The 16,285-nt window shown below is 45.0% G+C and overlaps 1 protein-coding gene across 7 annotated transcripts in view; it reads left to right on the forward strand.

The window, feature by feature from the left end:
* Positions 1 to 16,285, forward strand: part of KIF16B (kinesin family member 16B) — a 282,011-nt gene that overhangs the window by 122,349 nt on the left and 143,377 nt on the right. For all 7 annotated transcript variants that reach the window (XM_043480090.1, XM_043480091.1, XM_043480093.1 and 4 more), the window contains one exon: positions 15,425 to 15,544. In XM_043480090.1, coding sequence (XP_043336025.1) covers positions 15,425 to 15,544 — 120 coding nt within the window. The remainder of the gene's footprint in view (positions 1 to 15,424; positions 15,545 to 16,285) is intronic.

Consider the following 16,285-nt stretch of genomic DNA (forward strand, 5'->3'; position numbering starts at 1 on the left):
GAGGGTGACCCCTCGCCTACAGTCGGCAAAAAACCGAAAATGGGGACTTCAGTCCTACAGCCATGAGGAACTCTGTCGCCATCCTGAATGGGCCTCGAAGAGGACCCTAGCCTCAGGTGAGAGCACAGAACCTTGATTGTGACCCTGCAAGACCCGGAGCGGAGAACAGCTCCACGTGCGGTCTCCTGACCTGTGGAAGCCGTATACATGCAGTACGTTTGTGTTGCTTTAAGCCACCAAGTTTGTGATAGTTTGTTACTCAGCGAAAGCACAGTAACACAGTTTAAAAATTTATATGTACTTTGTTGTTTCATCTTTTACAAAATTGCCCAGAGTGAATTCCTGGTGATAACTTAATATCAAAAGAAACTGTTCCTTATCTGCTCTGGTGACTGAGGCATTTGCTGTAAATTTCTGTTTTCTAGGTTATACAAGTTTATATACTTTAGAGCAAAGAAAGAGATGTTACCCATTTGGGGTGGAAATTTTTAAGAAAGTAAGACAGCACACTTCTCTGTTATTTTAAACAGAGTGTAGCAGCAGAGCAGCGCCTTAATGCTTGTCATGGCCGGGTTTGTTCTAAGCATTGATATGAACTATGACAGATCACCGGGAAAGGGAGATGACACCTTGCCAGGGCTGGAAAATGGTTTGTACTTGGACTGATTGGGGGAATGATCAAACCCATGTTCATTTGCACGGCAGACTCTTAACCACTGAACCTCCAGGGAAGTCCCTGTAAAACTCCTTCTCAGCCCGTGGAGAGTACCAATCCAGGCAGCTGGCCTGATGGGGCCTTTGACCCGTGTTGGGGAGCCAGCACTGAGGGTGGGATGATGGGCCACGTGGTATAGATAGTATTTAACTGTGGAAGACACTGCTGGTTCCCCAAAGTCGATTGCATCCCATTGCCAATATGTAAATGGCTTTGCAGTGAATGAAGGATGAGGATTTTACGGTCTGGATTTTGTGATGGCTTAGAAAAGGATTGTTTGGTTGCTTTTGACTCTGTCGATTATGAGAAGTTAGATGTTGATAGATAAGTGGTGGGCGTGGCATTTACTAGCAAAAATAATTGAAGTATGTGATTGGTAAATGTCATGTGTGTACCTTTTGTTTTGTTTACTTTGAACAGACTAGATCAGGAAACACAATTTTTTATCTTGAATTTCAAGTTTCCTTGAACAATTCTATAACCTTGGCCACATGTTTTACTTGTAAAATGCTTTCATATGTAATTTCTCTTTCTCAAGTGGGTTATGTTTCATATTTTAATAAACTATTGGGGCCTGTGCAGGCAGTGTTCAAATTCTTGTTTGGGCTTTTGAAAGTCCTCCTCTTGCATAATCTGAGTGAATGTGCCCTTTTGATCTACCGTGCAATTTATCTTACTAAAGGTATATTAATAATGTTTCCAAGTGTAACATATCACTTACAGGAATACTTGTGTGAAATATTGTTGACCATAAAAGAGTATTTATGCAACCAAGACATACACATATATTTCTGCTAAATAGACTGAGGGAGCAGGTGCTGGTCTTTTGGGATTGGTGTCCATGTAAAGTTACGATGTGAAGGACATGAACTCTCATAGGGTGGGATTTGAGTGGCAGACCAGTTGGAAAATATTAACTCCTTGGATTCCTGGAGGGGGTTTTATCTAGTCCCTCATTAAGTACCTGGTCACATCTCTCATCCCTGACTTTACTGCATGGCCAGGGCAGAAACTCACCTCTGTACCAGGGTGTGCGCTTGACAGGCCAGCACTTCTCACAGTGTATGGAGCTGTCCGAACAGTCTGATTCATTAGACTCACTGGGTTTTGCTGAGTAGGGTGGATATTAAGTTACTAGACAAGAGAGGTGTGCACGCTCTCTTCTCCATAAAAAGCAGGTTTTATTATGAACTAGGAGAAGTGGTGAGCCATTCCCTGGGGGTGTCTTCACTGACTTACCAGGATGCTTGACGTGAGCACCTCCTTGAAGGAGATTGTGGGAAGCCAGCAGTTGGCCCCTTTCTTTTTTCTTTTCCTCCTTTTTGTTCTCCTCCTCTTGTTCCTCCCCTCTCTCTCGGTGTCTTTCTTCCATTTTTCTGTATTTCCTTCTGATGCCGACACTGAAACAGGCAGAATTTCTGCATCAAGTCCTGCTGGAGTTAACTTTTCACTGATTGGAGACCGCCTCCTCTTTTCTTTTTTTTTTTAAATATTTCTACTTTATGGGACAGAATGATACAAAGAAGCTTGCAAACTTGAGGATCTTTGCTTTAATACTGGTTGATTTCTTGCTTAATTAAGAGCTAGGCATCCCGATGTCATGTGACATCACAACTTCATGCAGAGCCACCCTTACTAGTTCTTACATAGAGTTTTAAATATTATTTTCAAGAGTGTAATCATGATGCCCGTGGAGGATGGTAAATTTTTCTGAAAGCATTAATAGGTCTTTCAGGTGTGATTTCTGCTGATAAAAGGGTGACTGAAAGTTCCTTTAGCTTCTGGACACCTGAAGGTTGTCCTTCTTTTTGTTTGTTTGGCTTTTGTTTGTTTTCTCCCCAGTTTTATTGAAATGTAATTGATTCAGAAACATTTATTAGTTTCAGGTGTACAAATGATGATTTTATATATGTATATAATGCCAAGTGATCACCACAGTAAGTTTGGTTATCATCCATCATCTCACTTGGGTACACATTTTTTTTTTTCTCGTAATGAGAACTTTAAGATTTACCCTATTAGAAATTTTTGATTATATGGCGCAGTGTTGTTAACTTGAGACACCAGGCTGCACGTTACATCCCTGTAGCCTGTGTACTGATACTTTCTGTGAATGCGTACCTTTTGACCACTGTCACCCATTTCGCCTCACATCCCACCCCCATCCCTGGCCACCACCCGTCTGATTTCTGTATCTATTACTTGGGTTCGTTTAGATTCAACTTATGGATGAGATCATATAATGTTTATCTTTTTCTGACTTATTTCACTTAGCATGATGCCCTCAAGGTCCATTCTTATTGTTGCAGATGGCAGAGTTTCCTTCCTTTTTTGGCCAACAGTAGTTCATTGTGTGTGTGTGTGTGTGTGTGTGTGTGTGTGTGTGTGTGTGTATCACATTTTCTTTATCCATTCATGTGCTGATGGTCATTTAGGTTTCCATATCTTGGCCTTGATAAGTAATACTGAAGTGATTATGGATACTGCAGGTATTTCTTTAAAACCCTGTTTTCATTTCCTTCAGTGAAATACCCAAAAGTGGAATTGCTGGATCATATGGTAGTTCTGTTTGTAATTTTTTGAGAAACCTCCTCAAAAAAGTACTGTTTTCCATAGTGGCTGTACCAGTTTACATTCCCACGAATAGCGCACGAGGGTTCCCTTTTCTTCACATCTTCACCAACACTTGTTTCTTTTTGGTAATAGCCATTCTAAGGAGTGGGAGGTGATGTCATTGAGGTTTTGGTTTGCATTTCCCTGGTGGTTAGTGATGTTGAGAACCTTTTCATGTACAGTAGTCCTGCCTTAGCTGTGGTTTTGCTTTCTAAAGTTTTAGTACCTGTGGTCAGCCTCAGTCTGAAAATATTAAAGGGACAATTCCAGACAGAAACACTTCATAAGTTTTAAATTACGTGCTGTTGTTAGCAGCATTGTGAGCTCCTGAGCTTTTGCTTTTGTTGCCTTTGCTTTTGATCGTCATGTGCCAAAAAAATCATGCCAAGACTGATGTTAAGGAGCTTACCCTCGGTGTTTTCCTCAAGGAGTTTTATGGTTTAGGACTTATGTTTGTCTTTAGAATTTATTTTTGGGTATGTTGTAAAGTATGGGGTTAGTTTTATTTTTTACATGTGACTGTCCAGTTTTCCCAGCACCATTTAATGAAGAGACTATCTTTTCCCCATTGCATATTCTTGGCACCTTTATCATAAATTAATTAACTACTTGTGTGTGGGTTTATTTCTGGGCTTTCTATTCTGTTCTGTTGATCTATGTGTGTATTTTTATGCCAGTATTATACTGTTTTGATTACTATAGCTTTGTAATATAGTTAGATGTCAGGAAGCATAATGCCTTCTTTAGTTTTGTTCTATTTCAAGATTGCTTTGGCTGTTCAGTCTTTTGTGGCTCCATACAAATTTTAGGATTGTTTTTTTCTATTTATATGAAAAATGCCATTGGAATTTTGATAGGAATTGCATTGCACCTGAAGATCACTTTGAGTGGAATGTACCTGTAAATTTTGACAGTATTTTTCCATTTCATAAGAATGGAATATCTCTTCATTTATTTGTATCTTCAGTTTTTTCATTAATAGTTTTCAGTGTACAGGTCCTTTACCTCCTTGGTTAAATTTATTCTTAAGTTATTTTGTTATTTTTGATGCAAGGTAGATGTCATAGTTTTCTTAATTTCTCTTTCTAAAAGTTTGTTATTAGGGTATTGAAATGTGACTTATTTTTGTATATTGGCCTTTGTCCTGAAACTTTACTGTATTTATTTATTAATTATAACAGATTTTTTTGGTAGAGTTTGAGTTTTCTATATATAATATTATGTCATTTGCACATAAAGACAGTTTTATTTCTTCCTTTCCAGTTTAGATGCCTTTTATTTCTTTTTCCTTATCTTGTTCCTGATCCTGGAGGGAAAGCTATCAGCTTTTCACTACTCAGTATGTTAGCTGTGGGCAGATTTTCCATATTGAGGGCGTTTGGAGAAATGGTCTCTGGGCTTTCAGTTTGGCTGATGCATTTTTGTCTTATCATTGTAGAATTCCAGCTTCAGAATGTTACACAACATACAGTAAAACTCGGCCTTGGCGATTACTTGAGATTATTTAAAATATATTTTAAATGAGATAAATTGGAATAAATTAAGTAAATTAAGTTTAAGAAATTTCACATGGAAGTATATTCCTTTATTTTATTTAAAAACTCTTTATTACCTGCATTGTATTATTATAAGTGTGTTTGTTATAGAAAATTGGGAAAGTGAAAAAGTATAAAGAAAAAACTGCCCAGAGACAATAATCTCTGTTTCTAATTTGCATGAGACATCTCTACTAGGCTCAGTATCTCTCTTGTCTCTCCTATCTACCTCAATACATGTATTGCATTTATAATATATTTTATATTTATAAGTATATGATGTATATATTAGACACACAAACCCTGCCATGGACTGCATTGTGTCCCTCCAAAATTTGTTTGTTGAAACCCTGATTCCCAGTGTGACTACATTTGGAGGTAAGGCCTTTAGAAGGAAATTAAGGAAAGGATAAATGAAGTCATAAGGATGGGACCCTAATCCAGGAGGCCTGTGGCCTTACCTGTCTCTCCCCCGCATGGTGCGCACACACCCAGGAAAGGCCATGAAAACACATAGTGAGAGGACGGCTCTCTGTGAGCCAAGAGAGGAGCCCTAGAATAAAACTTCTTGGTAACATCTTAATCTTGAACTTCTAAGCCTCCAGAACTGTGAAAAGTCCATTTCTGTTGTCTACACCATCTAGTCCGTGGTATTTTGTTATGGCAGCCCAAGCTAACACACATATACACACACACACTCGAATCATTGATATATCCTTCACACACACTTGAAACAGAAGCTGAAGACATTTTCTGTATAATCTAGCAGACAGCTTTAAGTTGACCTGGCAGGTAGTAGCAGATGCTCGTAAGTGTGAGCTGAACGAGTTGCAGATTCTTCTGCTGGCTGGAGAATGAAGTACAGCACTTACCCTTCAGAAATCCTGAGTGCACCCAGCAGATCAGAGGCTCATTCCTACTGGGAATACAGAAAATTATGGATGCAAAATACCTGGGAACTTAAGAAAATACCCTTACCAGGTCCAACTTTAAATGAGATGCTTACTGAAAGGAACTGCAGGGGGTCAGTGAAAGTCATTTAGTCATGTCCAACTCTTTGTGACCCCATGGACTATACAGTCTATGGAATTCTCCAGGCAAGAATACTGGAGTGGTAACAGTTCCCTTCTCCAGGGGATCTTCCCAACCCAGGGATCAAACCCAGGTCTCCTGCCTTGCAGGCGGATTCTTTACCAGCTGAGCCACAAGGGAAGCCCAAGAATACTGGAGTGGGTAGCCTGTCCCTTCTCCAGGGGATCTTCCTGACCCAGGAATCAAACCAGGGTCTACTGCATTGCAGGCAGATTCTTTACCAGCTGAGCCACAAGGGAAGCCCCTGCAGGGGTCAGGCATGGTGTTTTAAAAAACTCCTTGACTGACCTACTGATCAAGCAGGGCATGGGTGTAAAGACACTAGTCATTTTTGACTAAGATGCAAGTGATCAGGCCAGATAACTGTGGTCATTGAGAGGAAGGATCCGCTTTAGACGTGAGGAGACTCTAGGTGTTTCCTGGGGGAGGGGAAGGATGGCTAGGACTCAGGAGAGGAAGGATTTAGAGAGCTGCCCCAGGAACAAAGACTGGAGGTGGGGACAAGTGGGACATATTTCTGTGGGTAAGAACAATGAGGAAGCCAGCTTTATAAGATTGAAGTTTAAGGCTGATGTCAGATTGGAGCTTTCTGGGTTACAATGCGTCACTTAAAGTGATCCTTTCACTCTGCTTTCTCATCTTGGGTTAAAGTTCGTGCTGTATAAAAATGATTAAAAAAAAAAAAACAACACGCCCTTTTAGATCCTTCTGGTGAACCTTCCTGAGTATTTTGGGCTTCCGTTTAGGTCAGATATACTAAAGTTCTTGTGATCACAAGATCCTGCTCTACTTAAAAAGGCTAGTTAAATATTAATGCAAGGAAATTTGCTCTTGCATATTTTCACACGTAATTTCTTTAATTGGGATTATGCATTTTGCATAATTTAAATCCTGACATCTGGGTGATTTGCTTAGCCAGCAAAGGACCGTTTCATCAGAGAGATCTCTGTAGCATCTCTCTGAACTGCCTGCCAGCAGTTAGCTGTTCAGAGTTTACATCAAGAATGTTGTTTCTTCACTGGGAGGTGTGATGGAAATTGAACTGTCCCTAGAGCTTCTGTTCACTGAAAGGACAACACTAGTTCTGTTTACTGTAGCGGCTGGAATGCCCAGAGAGGTCTATCTGCTAGCACTGGGGGGGAGGCGAGGAGGTTGTCAGGTTCTTCCCTTCTTGCTTCTGCCCTGGTTAGTCCCGGGCTGTTCACCATCTGTCCTGTGTGTCTCTCTTGACCGCGGGTACTATAATATGGATTGTTTGGTGGGGGGGAGGGGGGGCAGGGAGCGAGGTTTTTGCATTCCTACTTCAGTTTTTATAATGTATTAGTAATACTGGAGAAGGAAATGGCAGCCCACTCTGGTATTCTTGCCTGGAGAATCCCAGGGATGGAGGAGCCTGGTGGGCTGCCGTCTGTGGGGTCGCACAGAGTTGGACCCGACTGAAGCGACTTAGCAACAGTAATAGGTGCCAACATGACATCAACTTTCCGATGGTTGGTACAGATGTTGTGAACACTCGTTAAATTATTTATGATGACTCTCTTTTGGAATCCAACCTTCACATGCAAGCAACATTCCCTTAAAAGCTTCTGATGTCTCTGGCCATTTGGAGCATTCCTTTGAGGTTCAGGAGCTGCTTTTGCCAGGCGGGGAGTGTGCCCATAGGACTGACGCGAGACAGGGTCAGCCTTGGGATCAGAGCAGTGGTTTGCCCCTCGCCGACCCCCACCTGCGCTCCTGTTTCCTGAGCTTGACTTATTGTCCTGGGTCCAGTATTTGCTTTCCGGGGGGCCAGGCAGACAATAAACACATAATTTTGGTAGACTGGAGTGCTCTGGAAACAGCAAGCCGGGTGGAATGGCGGGATGTGCCTGGGGGAAGGGAGAGGAGGGGTGCGGTTCTTCTCGTGGGAGGTGAGCTCTCTGTGAGCGAGGGCCTCGTCCGCCTGACTAGCCGGGCCTTCGGTCTTCAGAGAGCAGGCTGCCGGCGGGTACGGGCTGGCTGACAGGAAGGGGCAAGCTCAGAGGTAGGGGGAGAGTTTCTCCGCAGAGGGAACAGCGCGTGCCGAGGCCCTGCTGGGGATGAGGAGGCCCCTGTGGCTGGAGGCTGGGGGTCCCGTGGAGGGTGGGGCGGGCGGAGTGAGGCGGTGGGCCGGGGCCTGAGGCGGCGAGCGGCGGGCGCCATTTTGTGCTAAACGCACGAGACGCCATTGAAGGGCTTTGTGTGCGAACCCTTGGCGTTGTGGGAAGAAGACCGTGGCTGTCGTGTGGAGGACGGAGTGCAGGCTGGCAAGAGACGAAGCAGAAGGACCCCCGGGGGCGGTCAGAGACCACGCAGGAGGTGGTGCTGGCAGCGGCCGTGGAAACCTACGGTCCCGAACGAGTCCGGCCGCCATGTGGGTAGAGCTGGTGGCTCTGTTGAGGGTTCGCAGGGGGCTTAGAGGCACAGGGAGGGTCAGGGTGACGTCGAGGTCGCCCCACTTGATCCTTCCTTTCCTTCTTCAGCCTGTGGATTGCTAAGTCTTTCTTCTCCCCAGAACCATCTCTCTCCTTCATCATTGGGACAAGGGTGGTTTCCGGCCCTCCCTGGCCTGTCTGGGTCTGCGGTACCTGCCCGACGCTTTCAGTGCAGGTATTTCCAGTCAGTCCTGGATTCTCACAGGCTCTTCCTTCCCTTCCCTGTGTTTGTAATTAAAATCTTACGAGTCCAAGAGCATCAGTAGAGCTCTCACAGGGAGGTTACACGTTACCAGGAAGCCTTGCAGGGACGTGGATGTGCCTCTAGGCAGCAAAGGTGGTTTTTCTTCACCTCATTGTGCTCTCTGGGAACACAGTGAGAATAAAAAGTTATTTCCTGGAGGAAAGTGGAGATCTTTACTCCTTTTTATCCCTGCCGGGCCAGGTTATGTGAACAAAGGGTGCAGGAAGGTGGGATGGTGTTGCAGGCAGTTGACAGGTACAAGCTTCATCGACTTTGGCTATCTTGGCAGCTATTTCCTTCCTCAGTTACATGGACAGGATTCTTCTTTGTGCACAAGGATATACAAGAAACTGAAGCTTCTGGGTGAATGCCAGTTTGTATACTACTTCAGTTGCTTTTCCTTTTGTTAAGTTCAAATGAAATCACATACAGGTGTGTTTTTTTTAATTAAAAGCATCTATGCTAGAAGATAATTTTATTTTTAATAAGAGTCTTCCCATCCGCCTGACTCCCTCCCTCCTCCTCATACGCAAGCCAGCCAGGTTCTCTAAGCCCCCATCATGGCACCCCCTCCTCTTCTGCTGTTATAGTCAGGTTTGCGGAAGTTAAGTGCACAGTCTGCTGTGAGGCAGTTCCACACAATTCTAGTTAGTGAAACGCGTGATTCTTCATAAACAGAATTTTCACCAGAAAAAAAGCCTGGCTTTTAATTCTTGGCTAGCAACAACAACAACAAACATGTAAAACCACCAACTACTTACAGCGCCAAATAATCAACAGTGACTGAGTGACTGCTGGGTGCCTGGTGAGCCCTGCTCACCCACCTACTCGGTGTGGGGAAACAGTTTCTGTCCCTCTGGAACTCTGAGTTCAGGTGGAGCAGACACCTTGCCAGAGCTTTCCCAGTCTTTCCCAGGCAAGACCTAGCTCTCAGGAAGGCTTCTCAAGAGGGAGAAACAAGCTTTCTTATTGACAAGCGTTTGTCTTGATTTTCACCTACTTTTTCGGGAAGGCTGTTGTGTTTTGGCAGGCACAGGGCTAGATATTAAGGATGTGGTTGTGATGAAAACAGGGAGAATTCCTGCTGAGTCTTAACCAAGGAGTGTGGAGTCACATGGGACATGCCAGTGAGCCAGGCCCTGTGGCTTCTCACTGTAACCCTGGCAGCCGTGCCTGCTCCTCACCTGAATCCCTCGTCATGCCAGAGGAGGCACTGCTGGGGCCAGGTTTTTCTTTTTTTTTGAAGATTTTTAAAAAATTTTATTATAGATGTGGGCCGTTTTAAAAGCCTTTATGAATTTGTTACGGCATTGCTTCTGTTTTCTGTTTTGGTTTTCTGGCCTCAAGGCATGTGGGATCTTAGATCCCTGACTAGGGATCAAACCCAGGCCCCCTGCCTTGGAAGTGTGGCTCCTTAACCACTGGGCCACCAGGGAAGTCCCTGACACAGGTGTTAGATTCAGGGTTGAAGAAAATCATTTTGAACATATTTTTGGAAATGTGCTGAGCGTCATGTTTAAGTGGATTCTATCTTCTTATACTTTTTGTCAGGCTATAGTTTCCTTTTTATTCAAACACTGGTTGTCAGAAGCTTTGTTTCAATACAGAATATGTGCATCCATACATCTTTGACCACATTCTGTCTTTGGAACCCCGTGTGCCTGGTGTTGGGAAAGGGATTGCCAGCTCTGCTCTGTTAAATATTCCATCTTATCTGAAAGAGGTGTTTCATCAATTATGTATAACAGTAGATGCCACTCAATAAATATTTTATACGTGATAGATATTTTTGTCTGAAATTACTTTTTCACTCAAGCAATAATTTAAACCCTCGTTTTTAGTTTTATGAGGTGACACTTTTATAATATCATATAGTGACTGCAGCTTGAATGTCATAGAGCTTTAGGGCAGTGTTAATCATAAATTCATCTGCCCCCACCCCCGATCCTCAGAGACTTTCTGTTAATTCAGGTTTTACCCCTTCTATGTGTGGAAGAAAATGTGTGCGTGTGTGAGAGGGAGAGAGAATGTGCGTGTATGTATGTGTGCGCGCACGTGCTGGGGATGAGACAAGTAATGCTTTTGACCTAACGGCTCTGAAGTTACAAATTTAAAGTGATTTTTAAAATCTGTGTATGAGACTTATTTTAAGGAGGGAAAAAGAGCATGTTTTCCAGTGGGTTAAAAAACAGAATGTTAAACTACGCCGGGATGTATTCTAAACAGTCTCTCTAGTTTGAGTGAGTGGAAGCTGTGAGAGTTTAAAACACCCCCCCACCACTCTCCTTTTTGGGTTATTGTGTACTTTGATGGAGAAGGGTAATACTGTGTGTCTGGACCTCGGAGAACAGTCTCTCCTCTCCTTTCCACAAGAGCCTGGCGACTGGGCACAGTCCATGGCCGGGAGCCGCCTGCCCTGAGTGCAGTGTCGTCACAGTTCACAGCTACCAGGCCTGCCAGGGAGGACCTTGTTTTATGAAATGAGGCTGTATGATTAAATTCTCCACTGCAATATATATCTTTAAAAAAAAAATCACAAACTTTCCACTTTATGGCAAGAGAAAAAGCTTGAATTCTGCCGGAGAAGCAGGAGTTGGGGTCGGTATATTGAGGGTTCATTTCAGCCAGGATTTGCAAGGGCCTTGGTGTGGTGAATGGGGAAGACGAAGTCCTGGCCTCTCAGCCTGATGTTCTGGGCCTGGTGAGGGAGCCCGGCTGATAAGAGGAGTAATTGAAGAACAATGATACGCTTCATTTCCTTTTCTTGAATCTAAGTTATGCATTGGTCATTTCCTCTGCGTATCTATTTAATGGTTGTTAAATTAAATTGCTTTCTCTCAAGTGGTGATTTTTATGTTTTTGTTTTTTTTTAACCATCTATCTTTCCCACTCCGCTCCGTCACCCTCTGGCCTGACTCCAGCTCTGCATGCGTGTGGTGGAGGCTCTGATGCAATATTTAAATGACACAGGATGCAGTTATTCGATCCAGGGATGTGAGGAGTGCCAGCTCTTTTCGGGCTGTGCTGGGCTTCGGAGTCCAGAACTGGAGTGTGCTCAGCATGTCCGGCCGCACGAGGGGGTGAGGGAGGTGTTCACTCAGAGCACCCCTGCCCCAGGGCCCCCATCAGCAGCACGGGACTGGCTCCTCCACTGCTCCCGTTGGCCTGTGGTCACTGAGCTCGGTGTTGTGCTCTGGGATGGGGCGCAGTCTCATTAGCCCAGCCCGGCCTGCAGGCTGGTATTTCCACCTCATTCTGCTGGAGTTTGTCCACTTTCCGCCTGTGCCCTGAAACCTGGGTTTCCAGTCTGCTGTCTCAGGGCAAATGGGCCTGGGGGCCTCCCAGTCTCATCCCCGAGACCCTCCTGCCTGCCTTTCTCCGAGTGTCTGCCCACTCATTCGCTCATTTGACAGATCCTCACTGAGGAGCATCTCTGTAATGGACATGAAATTAGGCGTTGGGTTACATTCTAGTTGAGAGACAAGGGATAAGCTCTTATATAACGTGCAGAGAGTGGTAACTGCTAAGAGAGAAACAACTCGGGGTAGGAGATTAGGGACTGCTGTCTTGAATGGGGTGGTGGGGAAGGAGGCTTTGGAGCAGAGCCCTGAGGAAGTGAGGGCCACGTTTTGTGTGCATTGAAGGCAAGTCTCTCCTGCTTCAGTCTCTCTTGAGGCAGATTTCGTTCCCCAGGGGACATTTCTCGGTGTCTGGGGACATCTCACAGCCTTGGGGGAGGGATATGTCTCACTGGCACCTGGAGGGCAGAGACCAGGGACACTCCTAAGGCTCCTACAGTGGACAGAGCGGCCCTGCATGCGGAGAACCATCTGGTTCAAAATGTTGGTGCTGCCAAGATTGGAAAACCTAGTCGGGAAAGGGAAAGAGTAAATAAGAACAGAGGGAACAGTGGCCACAAAAGTAAAAGGAACCCCCTTAGGAACCCCTGAGGTGGGAGCAGGTTCGGAGAGCAGCAGGGAGCTGGGGTTCCCGGGGAGGAGGGTGCTGGGGGCGAGTGGCAGGAGGTCAGGGAGAGGTGAGGTCACACGGAGTTTCGTAGAACCTTGCAAAGATTTTGGCTTTGGCAGAGCAAAGGAGGCTGCATAATTGACCCCAGCAGAGGAGTGGCCTGCCCTAACATCCCTCTGGCTGCAGAGGAGAGCGTGGACCCTGGGTTGGGCACGGGCTGGAGCAACCAGAAATACCGCGGCCATCTTGCTGGAGGTGCTGGTGCTTTGGGGCCTGGGAGCAGTGTGGTGCTGTGGTTTGTTGTTGGATTGGGTGCATATTTTGAAGCTAGAGTCAATAGTGAGTGTTGAAGGGTTTAGAGAAAGGCATGTGCAAAGGATAGCTTTTTTTTTTTTTAAACTTTTTGTTTTGTATTAGGGTATAGCTAATTAACAATGTTGTGTTATTTTCACATGAACAACAAAGGAACTCAGCCATACATACACATGTATCCCTCAAGCTCCCCTCCCATCCAGGCTGCCACATAACATTGAGCACTGTTCCATGTGCTATACAGTAGGTCCTTGTCAGTTATCCATTTTAATATAGCAGTGTGTAGTGTATGTGTAGTGTTAGTTACTCCCTCACTATCTCTTCTCCCTATCCTTCTCCCTGGCAGCCATAAGCTTGTTCTCTAAGTCTGTGAATCTTTGTTTTATAAATAAGTTCATTTGTATCTTCTCTTTTTAGATTCTGCATGTAAGGGATGTCATATGATATTGCTCCTTCTCTGTCTGGCTCATTTTACCTAATATAATATTTTCTAGATCCATCCATTGGAGAAGGAAATGGCAACCCACTCCAGTACTCTTGCCTGGAGAATCCCATGGACGGAGGAGCCTGGTAGGCTGCAGTCCATGGGGTCACGAAGAGTCAGACACGACTGAGCGACTTCACTTTCACTTTTCACTCTGATGCATTAGAGCAGAAAATGGCAACCCACTCCAGTGTTCTTGCCTGGAGAATCCCAGGGATGGGGGAGCCTGGTGGGCTGCTGTCTGTCAGGTCACACAGGGTAGGACATGACTGAAGTGACTTAGCAGCAGCAGCAGCAGATCCATCCATGTTGCTGCAAATGGCATGATTTCATTCTTCTTAATGACTGACTAATAGTCCATGATATATGTATCACATCTCCATAATCCATTCCTCTGTCAATGGACATTCAGTTGCTTCCACGTCTTGGCTGTTGTAAACAGTAGGACAGCCTAGTTTTTGGCCCAAGCAACTGTAAGAAAGATTGGCATTTATTGAGAAGGGCTAGTGCGCAGGTGTGGCAGGCAGTGGGAATCAAGGATTGATCTTTTGAGGTGTTAAGTTTGAGCTGCCTGCTTGGCGTTGCGACAGGTATATCAAGGCAGGGAGGTTTGTACACATGGGGGAGTTTTAAGGGAGAGGTCTGCCTTCCCCTTAACTTGAGGTTTTAGCGTCATTAGCATGCAGTTGAGCTCTCTGTGTGTGTAGGTTCTACATCCATGGATTCAACCAACCACTCATCAAAAATGTTTGGGGGAAAAAAATTTCAGATAGTTCCCCAAGGTAAAACTTGAATTTGCCTTGCTCCAGCAAATATTTGCATAGCATTTTCATTATGTTTGCAATGACTTGCGTAGCATTTACATTGTATTAGGTGTTATAAGGAATCTAAAGATGACTTAAAGTGTAAGCGAGGATGTGTGTAGAATATATGCAAATCATGTGTTTTTACATAAGGGATATGAACATCCTTGGATCTTGGCATCCGAGGAGGTCCTGGAACCAGCCCCCTCTAGGATATACAGGGATGACTGTGTAGATTGCTAGTAAATTCAGGAGACAGTTGAGTCCCTGGGAGCAAAGAGTCAGGGAGGACCTGGAGGACCACAAGTAGGGAACTCTTTGGAGGTGATTCCCTCTGAAGGGGCACAGAGAAGTTGGCGGTAGCTGGGGGGCGGTGCAGGGCCAAGGGAAGTGGTGGCAGTGGTTGGTGGGAGCCCTTAGCAGGTGGGAATGGTCAGTGGGTAGAAGGTGGTGCAGGGCTCCGAGGGTTAGCCACCTCTGGTCCATGGGAGTTAATGCACAGGAAGGGGTTGCTGTCATAGACATGCGGAGTTTGACCCTAGTCACCGGCAAGAAGAACCAGTGAATCAGGAGACATCTAGGTATTAAGTGAAATAAAGGTTCTGAAGTGGGAGAAAGATTACCTTGTAGTCGACTGGTCTTGGACCCCTTCCTCAGGAAGGCAAGATTTGAGCTTAGCTTCGTGTGAGTGTGTGTATGTGCATTTATACATATGTATATGAATCTTTATCTGGCAATAAATGTAATTCATTTTATATTGAGCTTTTTATATGTTCCAAGCTCGCTTTGCCACCATATGCCAGGGTTTCAGCACGAAGTTTATGATCCTTTTTTCTTGCAGTTTTTCTCATGAGCGGTAAAAACATCGCTCATTTTTAACACTTCCATGCTCATGCTCGTGCCGTCAGTCTGACTTTTTGCAACTCCATGGACTGTAGCCTGCCAGGCTCCTCTGTCCATGGGATTTCCCAGGCAAGAATACCAGAGTGAAAAAAAAAGAATACTGGAATGGGTTGCTGTCGCTTCCTCTACGGGATCGTCCCCACCCAGGGATTGAACCCCTGTCTCCTTCGGCTGTTATACTGCAGGTGGATTCTTTACCACTGACCCAGTGGAGAAACCTGTGTAAAGTCTAGTGAGCATCTGACAGGAAGTTCTCTTTTCCCAAAGTAACCTCTTCCTTTTCTTTCCCTCCTAATTCCAGGAACAGACTCTGGCCCTAAGGAAGGAAGGGATTGGGGTTGTTTTGGACTCCGAGCTGCCCCATCTGATCGGCATCTATGACGACCTCCTGAGCACTGGCATGATCCTGTATCACTTGAAGGTAGAAACTGCTTGCCTGGAACCTTCTCAGTTTGGTTTCCGCTTTCCCTCGGACACTGGCAAGGTGTAATGTAATACTCCGTGTCCGTGAACACGCTGTGAGAGTAAAGAATGCACAACAAATCCTCAAGCTCTTTGGGGAGTTTCACTGGTTCGTTGGGATTCTCTGGTATTAGGAATTCCTGTTTTATGTCATCCTACAGCTAAATGAAGATCCATTCCCTTTGCCTTCTAATCTGTAGAACCAGTAAGAGGGAGGTAAGGAACAAAAAGACAGGCTTAGGAAGAAAGGCTACCAGCACCTAAACTGCGATTGCTTGTGTGTACAGTTTTCTGGTCCCTCAGGTTAGTTATGAAGTTGTGTCTGAAAGTCACTCACTCATGCCTGACTCTTTGCGACCCCTTGGACTGTAGCCCACCAGGCTCCTCTGTCCACGGGATCTTTCAGGCAAGAATACTGAAGTGGGTAGCCATTTCCTTCTCTAGTGGATCTTCCTGACCCAGGGGTTGAACCAGGGCCCCCTGCGTTGCAGGTAGATTCTTGAACCACCAGGTCCCGCCTGCATTATTGGGCCTGCTCCCAAACAGAGTAGCCCTTTCACAACATAAGAATTTCCTCATCTGCATCAGTGGTGGGCTCTGTAACCTTGACTTCAGTATCTTTTCTCTGATCCATGACTTACAATGGAAAGAGTATCATACTGTGTTTTGCGGGCTCCCCTAAACCATATCTTTAGACACA

Source organism: Cervus canadensis, chromosome 10 (assembly GCF_019320065.1).
Source record: "Cervus canadensis isolate Bull #8, Minnesota chromosome 10, ASM1932006v1, whole genome shotgun sequence".
NCBI lineage: Eukaryota > Metazoa > Chordata > Mammalia > Artiodactyla > Cervidae > Cervus > Cervus canadensis.